Below are 19,298 nucleotides of genomic sequence, written 5' to 3' on the forward strand. Positions count from 1 at the left end.
TAAGGATTATGGCCCTTGAATTAGTTAAAACTGTTGCTGCATCCAGTCTAATGCAATTTGAATTCAGTCAGCGACAAACATTATATAACATGGAGATAACGGGGTAAACGCATTGCCTCACAGGGTTATGGTGAACTTTCATTAAACTGCTTTTAAAAAGAAAATCAGTTGCCCACATCTAGCTGATTCATACTTTAGAAACGAAAAAAAATGTATGTCCAGAAAGCGTGATGCTCCCCCAGGAGGTTATTGACACTTCTTTAAAGCCTGACTCCACACCATGCTTCATGTGTCTGCCAGTAATTGAGGGACTGGTTCTCATGGGTTAAGGAGTCACGTGAAGGGAAGTCCTTGTGTGACAACCTAGAGAGTAGGGACTCGGGTTTGGATGTTGCTTCCGGCACAGCTCCCGTCTATTTCAGGCCCCGGAGCAGAAGTAGGTTGCTGTCTGCGATCACCCCTTCCATGTCAAAGGGTGTCTGACTAGTGTCTGAGTGTGTGTGGGTTTGGCAGATTGATGCGATGACCACCCACTCACACATACATCCAAACCCGTCTTCCTCTCCTTTACCCTGCTCTGTACACATCGTCATTGTTCCAGTGGCAAGTGGAACTCCTGTAGGTATCAGGGCAAATGCTCTACTTGGGCTGAATTTAAATCATTTCAGATAAATAGTCATGTGCATGTTTTCAAAGGGGAGGAAGAAATTTTCAATGATTTTACTTTTCTCTTCGGTGCAGTAGCTTTTATTAGTTGCAAGATGACTTTTCTTCTACGTTCTCTCTTTAAAAAGCATGTGCAGCTTGAGTGGGATTGTCTGGGGAGGCACCCGCAGTAGGTGGAATGGTGATGATCCGACGCTGGCGTCTGACTGCCTGGGTCAGGCTCTGGCTCTAGCCATCTCCTTACGTCTCCATCCTCCATGCCCTCATCTGTAAAGTGGGAGGGAAATAGGCACCCACCTTGTAGGATTAAATACGTAGATGCAAGTACAGAATACTTACAAAACAATTTACTGTTCAGGCATTGACTTTTGAATTTTTGTGTAGGACAGTCTCTACTTTTTGTGACTGTGGTGTTTTCACTCTGCTGTTCATGGTGGCTGTCCTCTATGTTCATTGGATATTTTCCACCAATGTGTAAAACCAGGGAAGGCGGGAACACCTGCACACATACAGCCTGTGGATTGTTGGATTTTGACTCATGCGTGATGTGTTTAAGGCAAGGTCCCCAAAACAGATCAGTGCCATATATAGGATGGCAGAGAACGCTTGGCCAGGCACTGCTGAAGAGTATGGATTCTGGACAGTGTGAGGGCTGGTTTTAATCCCAGTCCTACCACATACAGGCTGTGTGGCCTGGAGAACTGAAACTCTGCCAGCGTTGCTTTGCCCATAAAATGGGAAATAATAATAGTTCCTTTCTCGTTGGGTTTTTGTGGGGATTCATATAAGTAAAGAACATAAAAGATTCATGATGTCTAAAAAGCACATCCAGGTGTTAACCGTTGTTCTTTAAGGAAGTTACGAGACTAGATCTTGAGCTTAGAGATGATTTAGAATCAGAAAGGAACAGAAGAAGAGGGCATAGCGTTAACAGTTTAGCATGTGGGCTCTACCTTTCAGAGAGGCTGATTTGACTCCTGGTCCTGCCTCTTTCCAGCCACGGAATGAATCATGGGCAAGTGATTAGATGTCTCAGAACCTTCATGCTCTCATCTGAGAATTGGAAAATAGCTACTTCTAAGGGCTGTTATGGGAATTGAATAAGATACCACTACATGGAGGACAGTCTAAATGTGGGGAGGGTACTTGTAAAAACAGCGCAGGGGGAACCCAAACAGGACAAAGGCTGTGTTCTTCCATGTCCTGAGAAGAGAAGCTGGAAAGTTAGAGCGAGGGGGCCACGTCTGTGGAGGCCTTGAGGAGTCTGGCAATGTGGAGCTCGGGTGGAGCTCGGTTTAACCTGGAAACAGACCAGATGAACACAATGTTCTAGAAAGATTAGGATGGTAATGGCAATAGTGGTGTGCAAAATCAGTGACTTGGCATCAGTATCAGAGCTGGGGAGACCATTGACTGTGGGCGCAGGTAATGGCTGTGAGAAAAGGTGAGGAAGATGAACGAAAGGATCGTGTCAAAGGGAGATATGGATTCATTCATTTATTCAGTGAACATTTCTTTCAGCACCTGCTGTGTTCCAGGCACCAGCCAAATTCTTTACTGCACAGTTAACATCATGTATCCCTATGATACATTTGTCACAATTAAGAGGCCAACATTGGTACATAACCTGTTGCATTTTAATTGTTTAAATGTGTGCCCACCCCCGCCACCAAGTTAATGAACTCATTAAAGATGAGGACCCTGCTGTCTTTCTCTCTTAGACAAGGTCTAGCACATAAAGCTCTAGATAAACATTCCAGAAATTGAATCAAAGCCATCTTTATCTCTGAACAGAGCTAACAGTCTTCTCTTTTTATGTGGGTTTAAGTGTTCATTGTAAAACAATGTAAATATTACATGAAAGTACAAAGAAGGAGATAAAAATCACCCGAAATCCCATCACAGTGAGATCACCTCTATTAACATTTTGGTGGACGTGCTTCTAGATTTTGCTCTCAGTGCTGTAGACACGTGTATAATTTCACGTAAATTCTTCCCATAGCATTTTGTTCACGTGTCTTCTCGTCAAACCTCATTTGTTCTTTTGAGTGTCACACAAAAGGCTGAACGCTTTGAATCTGCTCAGGCTCCCTGGCTACAGGGTCAGCTCACAGGTGTCCTGGCTGTGCGTTGCATTTGTATTGTGGCAGTTGGTACCGCATAGGCCCCCTAGTTCTTTGTATGTTTATCTCTCTAACCAGACGCTGAGCTACCTAATGACAAGCTCTGTATTTTTTTGTCCCTAAGAATAGCACTGTGCACACAGCAAGTGCATGAATGTTCATTTAGTGGGAAAACGGATGCCACCCCAGGAGAGCCTTTGAGGTAGTAAGTCTCAGCTCCCAGGTCCGGAATGTTGAGTTCTGAATGCTACTTGAATGATGGTGGTGATGGTAGCTTTTGTGGTTTTGTGACATTACGTAGCACAGCTTGGGTACGTGAGGGCAGGGTGTATTGGCATGTTTAAACGCTCATTTTCTCATCTTATTTACAAGTTTTTCCTCTTGTTTAATGAAAGGGGAAGGAGTTATTGCTTTAGATAATTTGGCTGATGACAGCATCACAAGGTTTTTGGTTTTTGTTTAAGTAGAAGTGTCAGAGAATGTATTTCCCAACTTTGAGTGTGAGGTTAGAGAGAAGCCTCACCTCTCTGGGCACTTAGGGCACCAGCCCCTGGCCTGGAGGGACAGGGTCTAACCTGACGTAGCAGTTCCAGTATTGCTCTACTGGGTACAGATTGGACTGTGGAGAGAGTTTGGAATTTACATAGTAGCCAAAGGTTCATTGCAGGAGGACAAGGTATGTTGCAAAAAGGAGCATTAATATTTAGATTTTTCAGACTGAAATTTGTCACAATTATGAGTCAGACATGAAGATTCCAGAGTGACATATCTTTTCACATAACTGGAAACTGGATTATCTCCGTTGCGAGAAAAGAAGAAAAGCTCCTTGCTTATAAGGAATGGGTCCAACTAAGGGGCAAAAAGTGGAAATGGGTACCAAAAAGCATTTCAGTGAATGGAAAGTTAATGGTATTTTGCTATTTGCTGTTTTCATTTCACTAGATACGCATTTTATGTAATAAGACCCACACTTTCTGACAACTTAGTAAAACTAGAATTTTAATGATTAGAAGGGTGGTTATTCCCCAGTTTTATTTTTCAGCAGCAATAAAGATTTAGCTGTTCAAAAGACTGCCGTGTATATCTATAGCTGTGTATTCCTATAAACTGTCCTCAGAGGGATACTGAGAAGTTACTCTTAGTACTTGTCTCCAGAAGAAGGAGAGGGATAGCTGGGAGATAGGGAGGAAAAGGAATTATTTTTACTATATGAAAAAAAAAAAAGCTTACTTATGTAAATGTATTACCTATTTAAAACCAAAGCACATCAAAAATAAAATAATGTTAAATTTAAAAAATAAAGGCCCATTCCAGACTGAAGTCCCACTGCAGCTTGCCCTTGCTGTGACCTTCAGTTGTGTGTGTATTAAGTGACTGGTCACATGATGAAAGTACTGAAACTGACATTCTACCCCTTCTCTTCTTCTTCCTATCTTTGGAATAGAGTCAATGAGCTGATGTTGGCTAATGAGTACCGGATCTGAGAAAGAGACGTAAAACTCAAGTATGATTTCCTCTTTGGCAAGAGCCCAGTATGCTGGGTGACCATAGCCAGTTAAAGATTTATCATAAAACTCCTCAGCAGGTTAAAGTTTACAACTTAATTAAGGATATCAGTTCAAGGACAAACCTTCTTGGTACAGTTTTGTTTTTTTTTAATTGAAATTCACATAACATAAAATTAACCAGTTTAAAGTGAATGTTTAAGTACATTCGCAACATTGTCTAACCACCACCTCTATCTAGCTCAAAAACATTTTCATCACCCCAAAAGAAAACTCTGTACCTATTAAACAGTTACTACTCACCCCTTTCTCCCAGCTCCTAGGAACTACCAACCTGCTTTCTGTTTCTGTGTATTCATCTACTCTGGACATTTCATATAAATGGAATCATACATATGTGGCCTCTTGTTTCTGGCTTCTTCCACTTAGAGTAATGTTTACAGGGGTCATTCGTGTTGTAGCATGTGGCAGAATCCCTTCCATTCAGTTCCTGCTTCGTAAATTCATAATCAATCAATGGAGAGGAAAGGCAAACCATCTGGGTCCTTTTAATAAAATTTCCCATTCAGATCCTGGTCATGGATATGAGAAGAAACACACACAATACTAATTAAAGGAGAGGGCTTCTTGACCTTGAGAATCTATGATAATCCTATTGGAATTCTGTGAGCACTGGCTTAGGGGTTAGAATCGGAAGTTTCAAATGTGTAAATGGTCTGTATTTATAAAAATTGTGACCGAAGTCACTGAAACTCTCTAAGTGTATATGATAAACACTTTAAAAGGAGGAAAGATGGGATTGATTCCCGACTATTAGATAACAGAGGTCTCAGAAGATGGCTGTTCCCGGGCCTGCCTGCCGCTTTCCCGGTGAGGCTGATATCTGCTGCTGTCGTGGCCCATGAGAACTGGTTTGTTGTGCTGTATTGTTTTCCCAAGACAGCAAGAACCTTCACCTAAAATAGCAGCTCAGAGGCTTCTCTGGCTTGTGACGTTTCCATCATGGCCATCAAGACAGCAAAAGGGGCAACTAACCGAAGCAGGGACGCGGGTGATTGTGCAGAGTCTGGTTCGAGGTTACACATTCAGGCAGCGCGTAACGTTTTAAAATGATTCTGCAGCACGTTTAGTGAGTTTCAGGTATACATTATTTAGAGCCGTAGGGTGGCAAATACACTGCACCTGTGCATTTGAATATAAAGAAATGTGAATGTTCCAGTTCCCCCCAGCCCCAACCAGTATTCGCCTTGTGACCCCATGTATTGCTTTAAGGCATGTGGCAGTGTAGCATTTCAGACGTTAAAAAGTACTTTAGAAAGCTGATTCTTGAAAAGTGCTTAGCCTAACACATTCGCATCTTGCCCTCTATCTGTCCTTTTTTTTTTTTTTTTTGGTGATTTCATACCCATGGTATTTGCTGCGACATGCTAGAAAAGAAAATTGCAGACTCATGTCAGTGACTCGACACGGACTGTCACCAGTCAGTAGTCAACAACTCATAAATGTCTGGTTGGAACCTGACAACACTGAGCAGCACAGGGGGAGAGCAGATGTGAACCTTCAGCAAGGTCCACTTGCTAGATGGACACTCAATGACGTGGCCTTTTTAGTCAAGGAAAGGTTTTCAAATACCCAAGCCCCAAACCCCTTGTACCTTAACGATGTTAAAACTTGAGGCCAAGTCTTATGAAAAAAAAAAAAAAAAAAAATAGCATAGGGAAAGTCTGGAGTTTTTGAAATTCATAGGTTACAAATTCGAGGGCCTACAGAAAGGGGCCAGGCCGGTAATATAGGTGCATGTGGTCAGTTCAAGCGTGATGACAGGTGACAATTGATGTTTAGACCCTAGGGAGGGATGGGAACCTTAGCAAACTGGAAACATCTGTCCTGTATAAAGTTGGCAGCCACTACGTGCCTCCCACGGTTATTCTCATGAAGAAATCCACGTGCCAGCGGCTCTTCAGATGTGTTGAAAGCTTGTGTCAAAGGCAGCTTGTTAACCTCACAGAATGTGACCCACAGTTCAGGTCACACTTCTCTAGTCTCCACTTTCTCTCTCTTTTGGATAGAACAGCTGTTCCCTGGCATTCTGCAATCACCATTTTCTTACACAAGGTCATGGGAAATCCACATCCTGTAGGAAATGTTGAATGACAAGATACGATGTCATTAAATCCAGGATTCAAGTTAGCCAAACCCTGGAACTTAAATTGGGGGTTTTTGTTTGTTTTCCTTAAAGCTCCTTATTTTGACTTCTGGCCAGGGATAAAGTGTCTCTAGTTAACAGTCTATTAAAAGGACACCACTTGAATATTTTAGAGGGTCTCCAAAGTCTTATTCTACTTTCTATTAATAACAACCTAAATCTGAAATGATTTTGTGTCTGTTTATTTTTCATCCAAGTTGTATAGCTATGAACTTATGTGCTAATCTTTGTTGATGACAACTAGAGTTTCTTCTTTTAATTATCATTTTTAAAGAGGGACGCCAGAGGAAGCTTGAATTTTCTGGAACTTGCATGGGCAACGGTATCAATACTGAAACTTTGTTTTTTTTTTAATTCTTAATTTTTAAAACTTTACAGTAAGGGAAGGAAATACTCTGAATTGACTTAAAATCTCTATGGACATTTTATAACATCTCACTATCTCAGCAAGCATCAATTAAATGAGTAAAGTCTCTAAGTCCCTTCCACGATTTACATTATTTTCACGATAATTCTCTGTACCCACAAGTGAACTCATGCTCCAGCTGCCTGGTGGCTGTTTTTGCTCACTGACAGCAGAAGAAGAGGCAATAGACAGGGGAACGAATGCACAGTTGGAGCTTTAAACCCAGAAAAGCCCTGTAAGCTGTAAAGGCCTGCGTTCGTGTTCAAGTGCGTTTGAGAACAGACGATTTCCATTCTCCAGTTAATGGGGCACTGTTTATCTGTGTGACCTTGCACAAAGCTTGGGCCCACCCTGGGCCTTACCCTCCTGTGCATAAAACGAAAGCTTTCGAATCAAAGTCTCCCAGGTCCCTCTGGCTCTCAAATGTTCTGTGATCTGTGAAGTGTGGATAATCACTGTCCCTCCAGGTTAGCGGGAGCCCTGAGGGTGGACTGACATAAGATATGCAAGATCTTTTAAAAGTTAAAGGGTGAATAACAGCAACAACAAGAATAATGTTAATAGGATGATGATGATTGTGGAACCAGAGAAACCAAAATGCCTTTTCCAGAGGCTCACGGTGGGTTTGGTTATTTGTTAAGGGGAGGATGAAATGTGAGTTTTCTGAGATTATTGCAGGTGTGAGGACAGACAGTGATGGCTTACCATGGGCCTGACACTCTGCTGGGGATTACAGCTGTTCTCTCCACCCTTGCGACAGCCCCAGAAAGTAGGTATTGATAATCTGCCAGCATTACCTAGCTTGCCCAAGGTCCCTTGGTTCTGTATCAGAGCTGGAATTTGACCCCAGGTCTCTTTGCCTCTGAAGTCCTTAATCCCTGTGAGTTGCACACTCAGTGTAGGGAAGGGGCCAGAACACTAGTCTTATTTTTTCTATGGCTACTTTTATTATCCTCTGTCGGAGCTCCCTTTCTCACCCTTAATAGTATCTTAGGCAGATCCCATAGCTTTCTGGTCTCTTTCAGCTCTTAGAAGTCCAGTACAGCTGAAAACTTTATTCTCACATCCACATCAGAACTGCACGCTTTTCCTAGCTCAGGCCGGACCCAAATAGGAGGCCTGCAGTGAGGAGGGGCACAGCCTCTTTACCTCCTTGCTGTCCTGCTTGTGGCTCCTTGAGGGTCCAGGCAGAGGGGAGGGGGATTAGAGGTAAAGGGGACGAGGTGTTATAACTAGCATTGTCCTGCTTCTCTTTCAGCTAATACTGGCTGGAGACTTTTTTTTAATAGGGCCCACTTCAAGTTCCTTGACAAAAGTGCAATTTCTGGCTAACCTGTCTCAACAAACCCCTCCATCCTCTCCAGCCTCAGGTCCTACTCCTCATAGCCTCTTACTAATGAAGACCCCCCCACACCTAGCGGACAGCTTTCTCAGGTGGGTTCATTCAAGATGCTTGGGTGTGGGGACCAGCCACAGGACACAAGTGCATCCCCAGTGAGCCAAACGGTGGCTGTGCACACCTCTCCCACTTCTGCCTTCTCCTTAGCCTGCCATCAAGAGGGGCTCCAGCCAGCTTCCTCCTTCCAAATGTTCCAGACTCAGCAGGCTCCAGACTTCTTGTTCATGAACACTACCAAGCTCCAGGACGGTCCAGTCCATTTGTCCCAAGAACTCTAACATTAAGCTTCTTGTGGATGCACGGCAGCTCCAGGGCCTAAGCATCCCCACTCAGTGAACATCTAGCTGGGGAGCGGGAGGCCAGTCCCCCCTTCTCCCAGGGTCCTTTAATCCCTCTCACAGCAGTGGGGAGGGAACACCCCATTCCTATCGTGTGCACAGCTCCCTGCCCATCTCCTCTATGCCTTCGTGAATTTCTGAATTAGGGAGGTAGTAGGGGTTGAGAGTCACCAGATGGAGTCTACGATTCTTTGGTAAATCCGGCAAGGATAGTCCTAGCACCCAGCCCTGGAAGATGGAATATTTATCATCACTGTTTGCAGCGCTAAGACGATAGCCAAAAATTTCAAGACCCTAGGAAAAGTCCCATTCCATATGCTAGAAGCTTTGGTCCCAGATGGGTAGCCACTGTGAATGGCAGCTTCCACCTCCATTGATGGTTCTGGGCATGACGGAAGCCTGGGAAGGCGGAGAATGTGGGAATTCTGTTATCACGAAGTTCCCTCTTCTATAGCTCCATTCCTCAGCCTTCTGTTCCAGAAAACCAGACATCTTTTTGGCTCTTACCCTTCCCAAATGGGAAATTCTAGGAAGGCAGAAAGAGTTCTCAAAAAGAATATAGGTATCCAGGCTGACAGGACCTTAAGGGCCGCCCGAGTGATGACATCTTTCTTAGGTTGGGAACACAGGTTTCCTTCCGGAGGGCCATTTGTCACCTTCTTCAACTTAAATACTTTTGAAGCCCAGGTGTCCATGGCCCTGTGCCAAAAAAAAAAAGAGAGAGAGAGATTAAAGGAGACAAACAGGATCCCTGCTCTCAAGAATATTTATTGACTTTGAACAATACGATATAAATATGGAGCCACGTGTGTACTTGGATGTTAGTTTAACTTGGACGTAAACAGCCAAATGCCCGCTTTTCTCTTGGCTCCTGGTGCCAAGAAGGAAAGGCTTGGGGCAGAGTGTCTAAGGTTGCTGTAGTTTTCTTCTGTTTTCACATTGGGTCGTTGTGTGTCCCTGACAGAAGACCAGCGCGTTGCTAGAGGGTTTGATTTCCTTCATACTGCTCCATATTCACCTATTTCTGACTTTGGCAATAATTCCAGTGCCAATCACCAGCTTTCTATATTTATCAGCAGCTGCTTTCGTGATGTGGAAACAATGTTCTCAACAGCTGAAAAACACGAAGACAGAGACGAGGACATTTTGTCCTTTATAAAAGAGCTTGGTTGGAATGAGCATGGGAGACACAAACCATCAGCACACATCTTTTTGTCTCGGTATGTTTTCCACTTTCCCCAGCGCAACATCAGGCTTAAGGAGAGAATACGGTTTTGTCTGAGAGGAAGAAATGTATAACCTTGTGGAAGACGCTGGAATGCTTTGAGTCAGCTGGGCCAGTATCCTGCTTTCCAGGAGGCCGTCTTTGTTGATTTGCTCGATTTGTGTCTTCAGGTTTGGGATGAAGGAGGCTCATCTCCAGGCTCTACTTCCAGCCCCGTTTCACCAGCTGGCTGGCGCTAGGTGGTCGCATTCGCTGAATGCATCTCCGTGAAACATGACCAAAATCAGCTATAGAACATGTGCCCTCCGTGAAGAGTCTGAGAGGTTCAGGACACCCCCTGTGAGGTCAGAGGCTTCCAGACTGCAAGGCACTTTTGACCTCAGGACTGTGAGGAATAATAAAGATTATGGGAAACAACTACTGAAGGGTATGCCCCATGTCTGTAAAGCCCTCACATGACGCCTGGTTCACCAAAGCCCTCGGTGCAGAACGATCAGAGAGGTCATTATCACACTCAAATCGTCTCTGCTGCTGTCAGAGCTCTGGGGTATCTGGGCACTAACGTGCTTATAAAAAGAGCAAGACAGAGTCGAGAAACCTGGTTTCTAGTCCCAGCTTGGCCCCTGACAAGGAAAGGAGAACCACATGGAGCGCCCGACGGGTACCAGGCATTCTCAGGGTTACACGAAGCACTTCCCAGCGCAGTTTCTCTTCTTTGTCATCGCAGCCTGGGAAGTGGGTCAGCATTTCACAGATGACGAGATGAAGGGTCAGAGAGGGTAACTTTTCTGAGTTAGTGCCCAAGCCTTCCTAATCCTAAAGCCAGCCCCCTTGCTGTCCCCCCACCTTTGATCTCCCTCGACCCCAGTGCTGTGCAGGGGAGGCTGAAAAGTTCCACCAGCCTCCTTAAGTCCAACTGTCTTCAGCTGTAGAATTGAAAAGCCATCTCTAAAGTTTATTTTCTGCTTTAAAAAATTCTATCAACCAGAATCTTCCATATTATTTTAAATCTTTACTGCCACCTAGTGGGCATAATCTAACAAGAAGAACGAAGAAAATTTTCAGTTCACTTGGATTAAAACCTGTCAGTTCATCTTGAATCCATACTGTGCTCCTAACCTTCAGAAATTGTGGGACTTTCCTGGTGGCACAGTGGTTAAGAATCTGCCTGCCAATGCAGGGGACTTGAATTCGATTCCTGGGGAGGGATGATCCCACATGCCACGGAGCAACTAAGCCTGTGCACCACAACTACTCAGCCTGCACTCTAGACCCTGCAAGCCACAACTGTTGAGCCTGTGTGCTGCAACTACTGAAGCCTGCGCACCTAGAGCCCGTGCTCCACAACAAGAGGAACCACCACAATGAGAAGCCCACGCACCACAGTGAAGAGTAGCCCCTGCTCGCCACAACTAGAGAAAGTCCGTGTGCAGCAACGAAGACCCAACACAGCCAATAAATAAATAAATAAATAAATTTATATTAAAAAAGAATCATATTTGTGGGACTTCCCTGGTGGTCCAGTGGTAAAGAATCCACCTTCCAATGCAGGGGACGCAGGTTCAATCCCTGGTCAGGGAACTAAGATCCCACATGCCCCATGGCAACTAAGCCTGTGTGCCACAACTGTTGAGCCCAAAGGCTTCAACTAGAGAGAGAAAACCCACACGCCACAACAGAGAGAAGCCCGCACGCCCCCTACAGAAGATCCCGCATTCTACCACGAAGATCCCACATGCTCCAACTAAGACCCAACACAGCCATAAATAAATAAATAAAATATTTATTTAAAAATTGTATTTATGAGCAAATATCATGGCTTTCCATTTTAATCTTTATAGTAAACTACCATATGTGTTTTGCCCTTTGAAAGATTTTTGGTGAATTGCTGGAAATCGTATAAACTCCAGCTTTTAAAAAAATACGTAATGCTTTATGACCATATAATACACACTCAGCTTAAATGGGCTATACTTAAAGAAATTCTAATCTGTAATATTCATAACTTGCATAGCAGATATACTTTTAACCTTATAAATGTTTATTTTGCTCAACTTTTTTGACATTCTCATGATAAACAAATGAGCTTGTGTTATGCATACTGTTTTACAGCTTGCTTTTTTTTTTTTAGAAGAGAAAGTGGTTGTTAAGACACAAAATCTTCAGGCAGGAGGCAGCACTTGGGCTGGACCTTGAGATCTGTGGACAGTTTTAAAGTTGAGGCTTTCTAGGCTAAGGGGACAGTGTAAACAAAATGAAGATCTTACATTTTGGTGAGGGATTGGGGGACGGGGGCACAGACACGCACGGGAGGTACCGCATGCTGGGCTCGAGGGTTTGAACTTTATGCTGCAGGCACTTGGGAACCGCAGTAGGAACGAGATGATCAGAACTGCACACCAGGAAATTTAATCCAGTAGCAGGCTCTGGTTAGAACTGATTGGAGGTAAGTTCTTTGCTTTTAGAAGCAAGAAAACATTTTTTCTCCCCTACAGCACCCCCGTCCCCCCTTTTCTTAAACACACCACAAGGAAAGTATAGACAGGTCAGCTGGCTTTTTCTTTTACTCAATCTGTTTTGGATATCTTTCCATGTCAGCACACAAATCTACCTCATTCTTTTTAACGTATGTAGTATTCCATTATTGGCTACACTGTAATTCATTTAATTACAGTGTAGCCAATAATTTAATTTAATTACAATTAATACACTGTAATTAATTAATTAGTTTCTCATTAATGTCCATATAGGCTATTTTCAGTTTTGTTACAAAAATGTGGTAGGGAATAAATATATATTCTTCAGGAGATAGACACACATACACTCACATGCACATTCTTTTTGCAAATTTATTTGTAGAATAAAATCTTAGACATGAAATTGCTGAATATAAGGGTTATGTAAGTACCCAGTGACCAAAGGTCACCAGAAGCACACCTGTAGTCACTTAAAAAAAAAGTCAAGTGTACTTAAACCACAGCAAGGGAGAAAACCAGAAGAATTGTGAGCTATCTCTGGATGACATTTAGAGGAGCTCTTATAGGATTTGGGCTTGTGCTGGGTACTATTAGGGAAGTTTTTCTGGAAGGAGAGAGAACTCAAGGTGGGCTAGAAATGTCATTATTAGTACAGGAGCAGCAGTCACGGGGATGTGGTCAGAAGAGGGGGGTGTTTAATCATTTTGTGTACCGAGAGGCCTTGTCTGCACATTTCTTTATACGATGCATGTTCTTTATGATCCGTTGGGGACATCATGAACAACCTGGCAGCAGTGCTTTCTTTCACTTTCTCAGGCACATTGATTCTAAATGTCTGTAGGAATTTAAATTGCTTTACAGAAAGGCTGTACCAATGTACAGGCAGACCTCGGAGATACTGCCTGTTTGCTAGGATGCGTTCCAGACCACCACAAGAAAGCAAATACAACAATAAAATGAGTCATACGAATTTTTTGGTTTCCTGGTGCATATGAAAGTTATATTTACATCATACTGTGGTGTATTAACTGTGCGATAATATTATGTGTAAAGAAGCAATGTACATACCTGAATTAGAAAATACCTTGTTGCTGAAAAACGGTAAGCATCATCTGAGCCTTCAGCGAGCCTTAGTACGAACATCAAAGATCTCCGATCACAGGTCACCATAACAAACATAATAATAATGAAAAAGTTTGAAAAATTGGGAGAATTACCAAAATGTGACACAGAGACACGAAACAGGCAAATGTTTTTGAAAAGATGGAGCCAGTAGACTTGATCGAGGTTGAGTTGCCACAAACTTTCAAATTTTGTAAAAAAACACATCTTTGAAGCAGGACAAATTGAAACACAATAAAATGGGGGTATGCCTGTATATTCTTTTGGGTTCTTTTAACTATTCAATTCCCCTAACAGTGATGTATTTAATAATCAGAATAATGGCAGTTGTAATAACAGCAAATGTTTATAGAGCCCCGAGTCCCTTATTTGACTGATTCCACCTCAGAGAACTTGAGACAGGCGCTAGTAATATCCTGACTTTCACATGAGAAAACCAAGGCTTAGAAAAGTGGAGAACTAGCCTAGGTCCCGTGGCTAGACTGTGAGCTGGGGTTCAGAACCAGGTCGTCTCATTCCAGGGCCCACACTCTTCACCATGAAGAAATATTTTCTCCTTTATCTGCTTTATGGGAGCCTGCCACAGAGAATTTAAAGCTAAGGAATTAAGAGCCATTGAATTGATGATCACAGACCTTTGAAAGTCTGGTTTAGGTTGATAAGGAAGTAGAGTCCTGTTTACAAAAATGAGACTTACAGGCAGCGTCCCAAGAGTCACATATATATAGTGTTAGGAAGGCATCCGACATGGGGTACTTAGTTCCTCACGTGTGTCCTCAGTTAATAAAGGCCAATGAGAGCTTTCTGAAAATCACAGCCAAGACACTATAATTAAATATTCTCTGGGCCAGCTGGAGCTCAGAAGGTATTTAAATCACCCCCAAGGAAATACACAGGTGACGGACATCCATGCCCTTGGATCCACTGAGGTTCTTGGCGTTCCCGTGCTGTGTGAGGCTGGGGCCTGCAAGGCCGCCGGGGAAGATTTCGTGCGGGGAGAGAACGTGGAATGAAATGGTGCTTAAGTAAATATTTATTGACTGTGTGATGGGCGCACACTGGGGTTCAGAGCGGGCCTGCATGCTTGGATTTAGCAAAACAAACGTGGAGTAACGGCTGGCGGCTGCTCTTTTCCAGATTGTGCTGGCTGTGGACGAGATATCAAGAACGGGCAAGCACTGCTGGCGCTGGAAAAGCAGTGGCACTTGGGTTGCTTTAAATGCAAGTCCTGCGGGAAGGTCCTCACCGGGGAGTACATCAGCAAGTAAGACTGGGGCCCGGGGCACGGATCCTTTCGGTGGGGTTGGGGCCGTCCTGGGCCCTCTGTAGGCCCTGCTCTCGGGGACCCCACCCCATCCCATCCCATCAGACATAATGGAAGACATTCACATCCCACGATCAATATGAACTTCTTGCTATAAAACTTTTGGAAAGAATTTTATTCTTCTGTTGTCTACTATAAATTTAATGAAATGTTCATCATTGCCTAGTATTAACAATTAATGAAGCGGACATAATGGTAGGCTATATGTTGTAACCAATTAAGCAATTAGTAATTTTACTTTCGCTAACTTTTTTTTTCCTCTTTGGAACTAGTAAACCTTTACCCTCCTTCCAGGTCTCAGACATATTTGTAGGATCCACCCGCCCCCCCCGACACACACACACACACACACTCACAGACACACACACAGACACACACACACACACACTCAGATTCTAGGCACAGAGCCCATTAGGACCACCAGGGAATAGGTTGGTTAGAGTCGGATGCTGGTGTAGATAATAGCTAGAGCAGGTGAAGTTTCTTGTTTTTGTTTAATGTAACCTGGAGAAACTAGTTACAGTGGTTACCTTTTAAATTAAGGAGGAAAGAACGAGCATGGATGAGGGGGGTATCCAGTGGCGATATGGGAAAATTTTGCCCTATATTCTTTAAAAATGCTCTCCACCCAGGTGAATCTATCACATATTAAAAAAAATTAATTTATGGATAGAGCAAAACAAACAAAACAAGTAGCTTGGGCCCCACCCCCTAGAAGTCTAATCCTGCAGGTCTGGGGTGAAGCAAACACCGGTATTAGAAAGGTTGGAAATGCACAGGTGGTTCTGATGCACAGCAAAGTAAGAAGAGAGAACGGCTTGGCCTTTAACGCTGACAGCTGTGCAGCGCTAGGTGCCTGGGCCGGAGTGATGCTTTTAACTCTCCCATGCCATGGCGCACATAGGACACGGTATTTTTAACTGCGCCCTGAGGGACATGAAGAAGGTTGCAGGAGGCTGGATGAGAGACCCTGGACCCCTAGTGCCTCCGAGGGCTGAGGAGATGGCGTCTCCACGCTGTCCGAGGCCCTGGCGTGTGAGTCAAGGAGATGGTGGGGATGAGGAAGAGGAACACTGGGACCACAGCTGAAGCCCGTCTGGTCTGCTGCTGCAGGAGAGTGACTCCAGGTTTTTGCTAATTAGGTCTGAAGCAGTCAAGGAATCAGCAGCGGTAACCACTTGGCTGTTATTTCCTTGTGGCTTGGAGAACCTCAGCGCTCTCTCTGGATCATTTGGTTTTGTGGGTTTTGACCCTGTCTGACCAGGTCTCCAGGCATGTGAGGGCCAGGTGGGAGAGAAGTAGCTTCTGCTACTGTTCTGTGCAGAAGGGCAGAGAAAAACGGGGTCCGGCTGTCTTTCCTGCCCTCTGGCTGCTCTCGGGAGCTGAATGCCCTTTGTCCTGCAGGGATGGTGCTCCGTATTGTGAAAAGGACTACCAGGGGCTCTTCGGGGTGAAATGTGAAGCCTGCCACCAGTTCATCACAGGGAAAGTCCTGGAGGTAAGTGACAGACGGGCTTCCCTCAGAGCCACCGTCATTTCGCCCTCGGAAACACACAAGGATCTCTTTTTCCATCTTTTTCTCACGTGTGGAGGAAAGACAGTAGCTGCAGATGACAAATCACTTAGAGAACGAATGTGTTGTACTGTCTTCTCAGGCAGTATCTGAGTGTTCGTGTGGAAATTGAAAGGATGGGGAATTTGAGGGGAAAAAAGGATGAGAAAGTCGATTAGGAATTATGTAGAAGGAGGTTATGTTGAGCTGTTCCTTTTTTTAGAAATTAGAGAAGAGGAAATGAAGTGTGCTAGAGCCACGTGTGCATGTGTGTACACCTGCGCGTGTGTGTGCCCGCATGTCCATGTGTGCGCTCTTGCATGTACACGCGGGAGTGTACAGACTCAGGATGCAGAGGCTCTAGATTGAAGCGGAGAGAAGAAAAAGTCGTTAGAGGGGAGGGCGTAACTTCCCCACCCTTAGAAAACCACATCCTGTCTGACCCAAAACGCCCTGTGGCCCAGGCTAAGCTGAAGCCTATCAAGTTCAGGTGTGACTGCCTCGCACCAGGGAGCTTGGTTCCTGCTTTCTCAGCAGTGCCCCCACCAGCTTCTGCCTCTGGGCTTGAGTCGAGCCCCTCCCGGGCCGGGGCCATCTGTGGAGACGAGGCCAGAGGTCAGGGAGTCACTGCCGGCTTCTCACAGGCCTGTGGGGTGTTCACCCACTCCTGTGGAAAAAGTAAAGGTTGCCTCACACCTGTCCCACACCTCAGGGTGGAGGCTGTGCACTGAGCAGAGCTGAGTCAGGACGCCCGGTGGCTGGGAAGGTAGCTGAACACCTTGTCACATCACTTCAGCAGACACCAGCACGCTAAATCCACATCGCCTCATTCAGACTTCCCAGCAGGGTGTGTTTCAGGGACCCAGGACGTGAATCCGAGAGGCCTCCAAGGTGTCCCTGGGCAGCTTCTGTGGGATGTCACCAAGTCCGGCGTAGCCTTCCTAATCCCATAGCAAGCACCACAATACCTTCCTGTCCGTGAAGTGCAGCGGGGGCCAGCATTGGCTCTGTGCTGGACCTAGTCCAGATAATGGGATTTGGGAGATAAGGAAATGTGTGATGTGAACGCCAGTTGCCTCTGACCCAGGGGAGGGGTGTTTCAGGAAGAAGGAACAGGAGCAGCAGAAGCCCAGAGGCAAGGGCAGGCACAGCACACCCAAGAAACAAAGTCATTTGGGCAGGAGCACAGGTGAGACGGATGATGCTGGAGGAATGGCAGGGGCCCAAACCTGAGGACCTTGAAAGTCACATTCAGGCGTTTGACTTTACCCTAAGAGCGGTGGGAAGCGTTGAAGTGATTTCGCTAGAACGTCACGCGTTTGGATCAGACTGTTGCGTGAAGAACGGGTGGGAGTCCTCACATTCATGTGCCCCCATGTTCACGGCAGCTCTGCTCACACCAGGCAGAAGGGAAAACAACCCACGCGTCCATGGATGCATGGCTAAGTACAGTGTAGCATATACAGACAGTGAAATATCAATCAGCCTTAAAAAGGAAGGAATTTTGACGCATGCTACAACATGCATGGACCTTGAAAACATTATGTCAAGTGGTAGAAGCGGGTCCTGAAAGACCACATACTGTAGGATTCCATTTAGAGGAACTATCCAGACTAGGTAGACCCATAGAGAGGGAAAGCAGGCTGGTGGTTGCCTGGAGTCGGGGGGAGGTGGGGGGTTGAGGACTAACTGCTTGTTGATACCCACTTGGGCCGATGAAAATGCTTTGGAACGAGACAGAGATGGTGGTTGCACAACCTTGTGAATATCCTAAATGTCACGGAGTTGTTCCCTTTAAAATGATTAATTTTATGTTATGTGAATTTCACCTCAAGTTTTTTCAAAAATGGATGGAAAAGGAGTGAGGGTGGAGACAGGCCAGTTAGGAGAGCTTTGGACAGCGAACAGTGGTGGCACTGGCTGGAGTGACACCTGAGAAGTGGATGCCCACCCCCCACACACATTTGTGGCGGGGGGGGGGGGGGGGACGAGGAGTTTTCATGGTTTTTCCAATAAGGCTTTTCTTGCCAGCCCAGGGATACATCAAGGCCGGGGCCCAGGCTGATGCACATCCCTAGGAAAGCTGTTAGAGAGGATGGATGTGACCCATCCCGAGGGCAGCTTACGGTCCAGCAGTCTCATTCCAAGACAGAAAGTGCGGTGGTCCTCCCCGGTCCTCTGAATGTGCCCCTCGTCCCTCCATGGAGCGAGGAGCCCTGAGTGGGGCCTGAGAGCATTTCCTTTGGGCTTCCCAAGTGTGATCTGCTGCACGGGACTGAAATAAGCCTGTTGAGTTGGGAACAATTGGGAAATTTCATTTTAAAACAACAGGAAGATGGGATGTAGACTTACCGTGGTGATCAAGGTGTGAAAATCCCGAATCACTATGTTGTACTCCTAAAACTAATAGAAAATTGTATGTCGATTCTAATTCAGTAATAAATAAATAGAACAATAATAAAACAGCAGAACTATTTCCCAGATGTTCCGCTGTAGCAAGAGGGGTGGGCAGATAGCAGCCCCCGACTTGGAGCTCCCATGTGTGTAGACGGCGTGGATCCACACAGCTGTCTCCTCCGGCCACATGTGGCACTGTGTCCCCCCAAAAGACTTGGGGAGGCAGAAGAGCTGGGGTCGGGGGGAGGTTGACGATCTTCAGATTTCGTTCAACAGCTGGAGGAAAGAATCTCTAAAACAAAACCAGATCCAAGAACATGCCGTTTTGGAGACACATCTGCTTACTCTGGTTTCTCCCTGGGGGCCCGAGTGTGTCAGTGATCGCAGAGAACCCCTGGCCCAATTGGCTTCAGGCCTCTGTGAGGGCTGCTGGTGAGGATGCAGCCTTGGACTGTTTCCACACAGGCCTGTGGAGGTGGGGCTTCTGGGAGCAGTTGGCAGTGGGGTTTGGGGCAGATTCCAGACCCACCCAGCAGGCGTGCCATCCCCCTCAGATGG

The 19,298-nt window shown here is 45.3% G+C and overlaps 1 protein-coding gene across 12 annotated transcripts in view; it reads left to right on the forward strand.

Moving 5' to 3' along the window:
- Positions 1-19,298, forward strand: part of ABLIM1 (actin binding LIM protein 1) — a 298,002-nt gene that overhangs the window by 184,487 nt on the left and 94,217 nt on the right. For all 12 annotated transcript variants that reach the window (XM_057735888.1, XM_057735892.1, XM_057735890.1 and 9 more), the window contains 2 exons: positions 14,605-14,731; positions 16,196-16,289. In XM_057735888.1, the coding sequence (XP_057591871.1) occupies positions 14,605-14,731; positions 16,196-16,289 (221 nt within the window). The remainder of the gene's footprint in view (positions 1-14,604; positions 14,732-16,195; positions 16,290-19,298) is intronic.

Source organism: Hippopotamus amphibius, chromosome 5 (assembly GCF_030028045.1).
Source record: "Hippopotamus amphibius kiboko isolate mHipAmp2 chromosome 5, mHipAmp2.hap2, whole genome shotgun sequence".
In the NCBI taxonomy this organism is placed as follows: Eukaryota; Metazoa; Chordata; class Mammalia; order Artiodactyla; family Hippopotamidae; genus Hippopotamus; species Hippopotamus amphibius.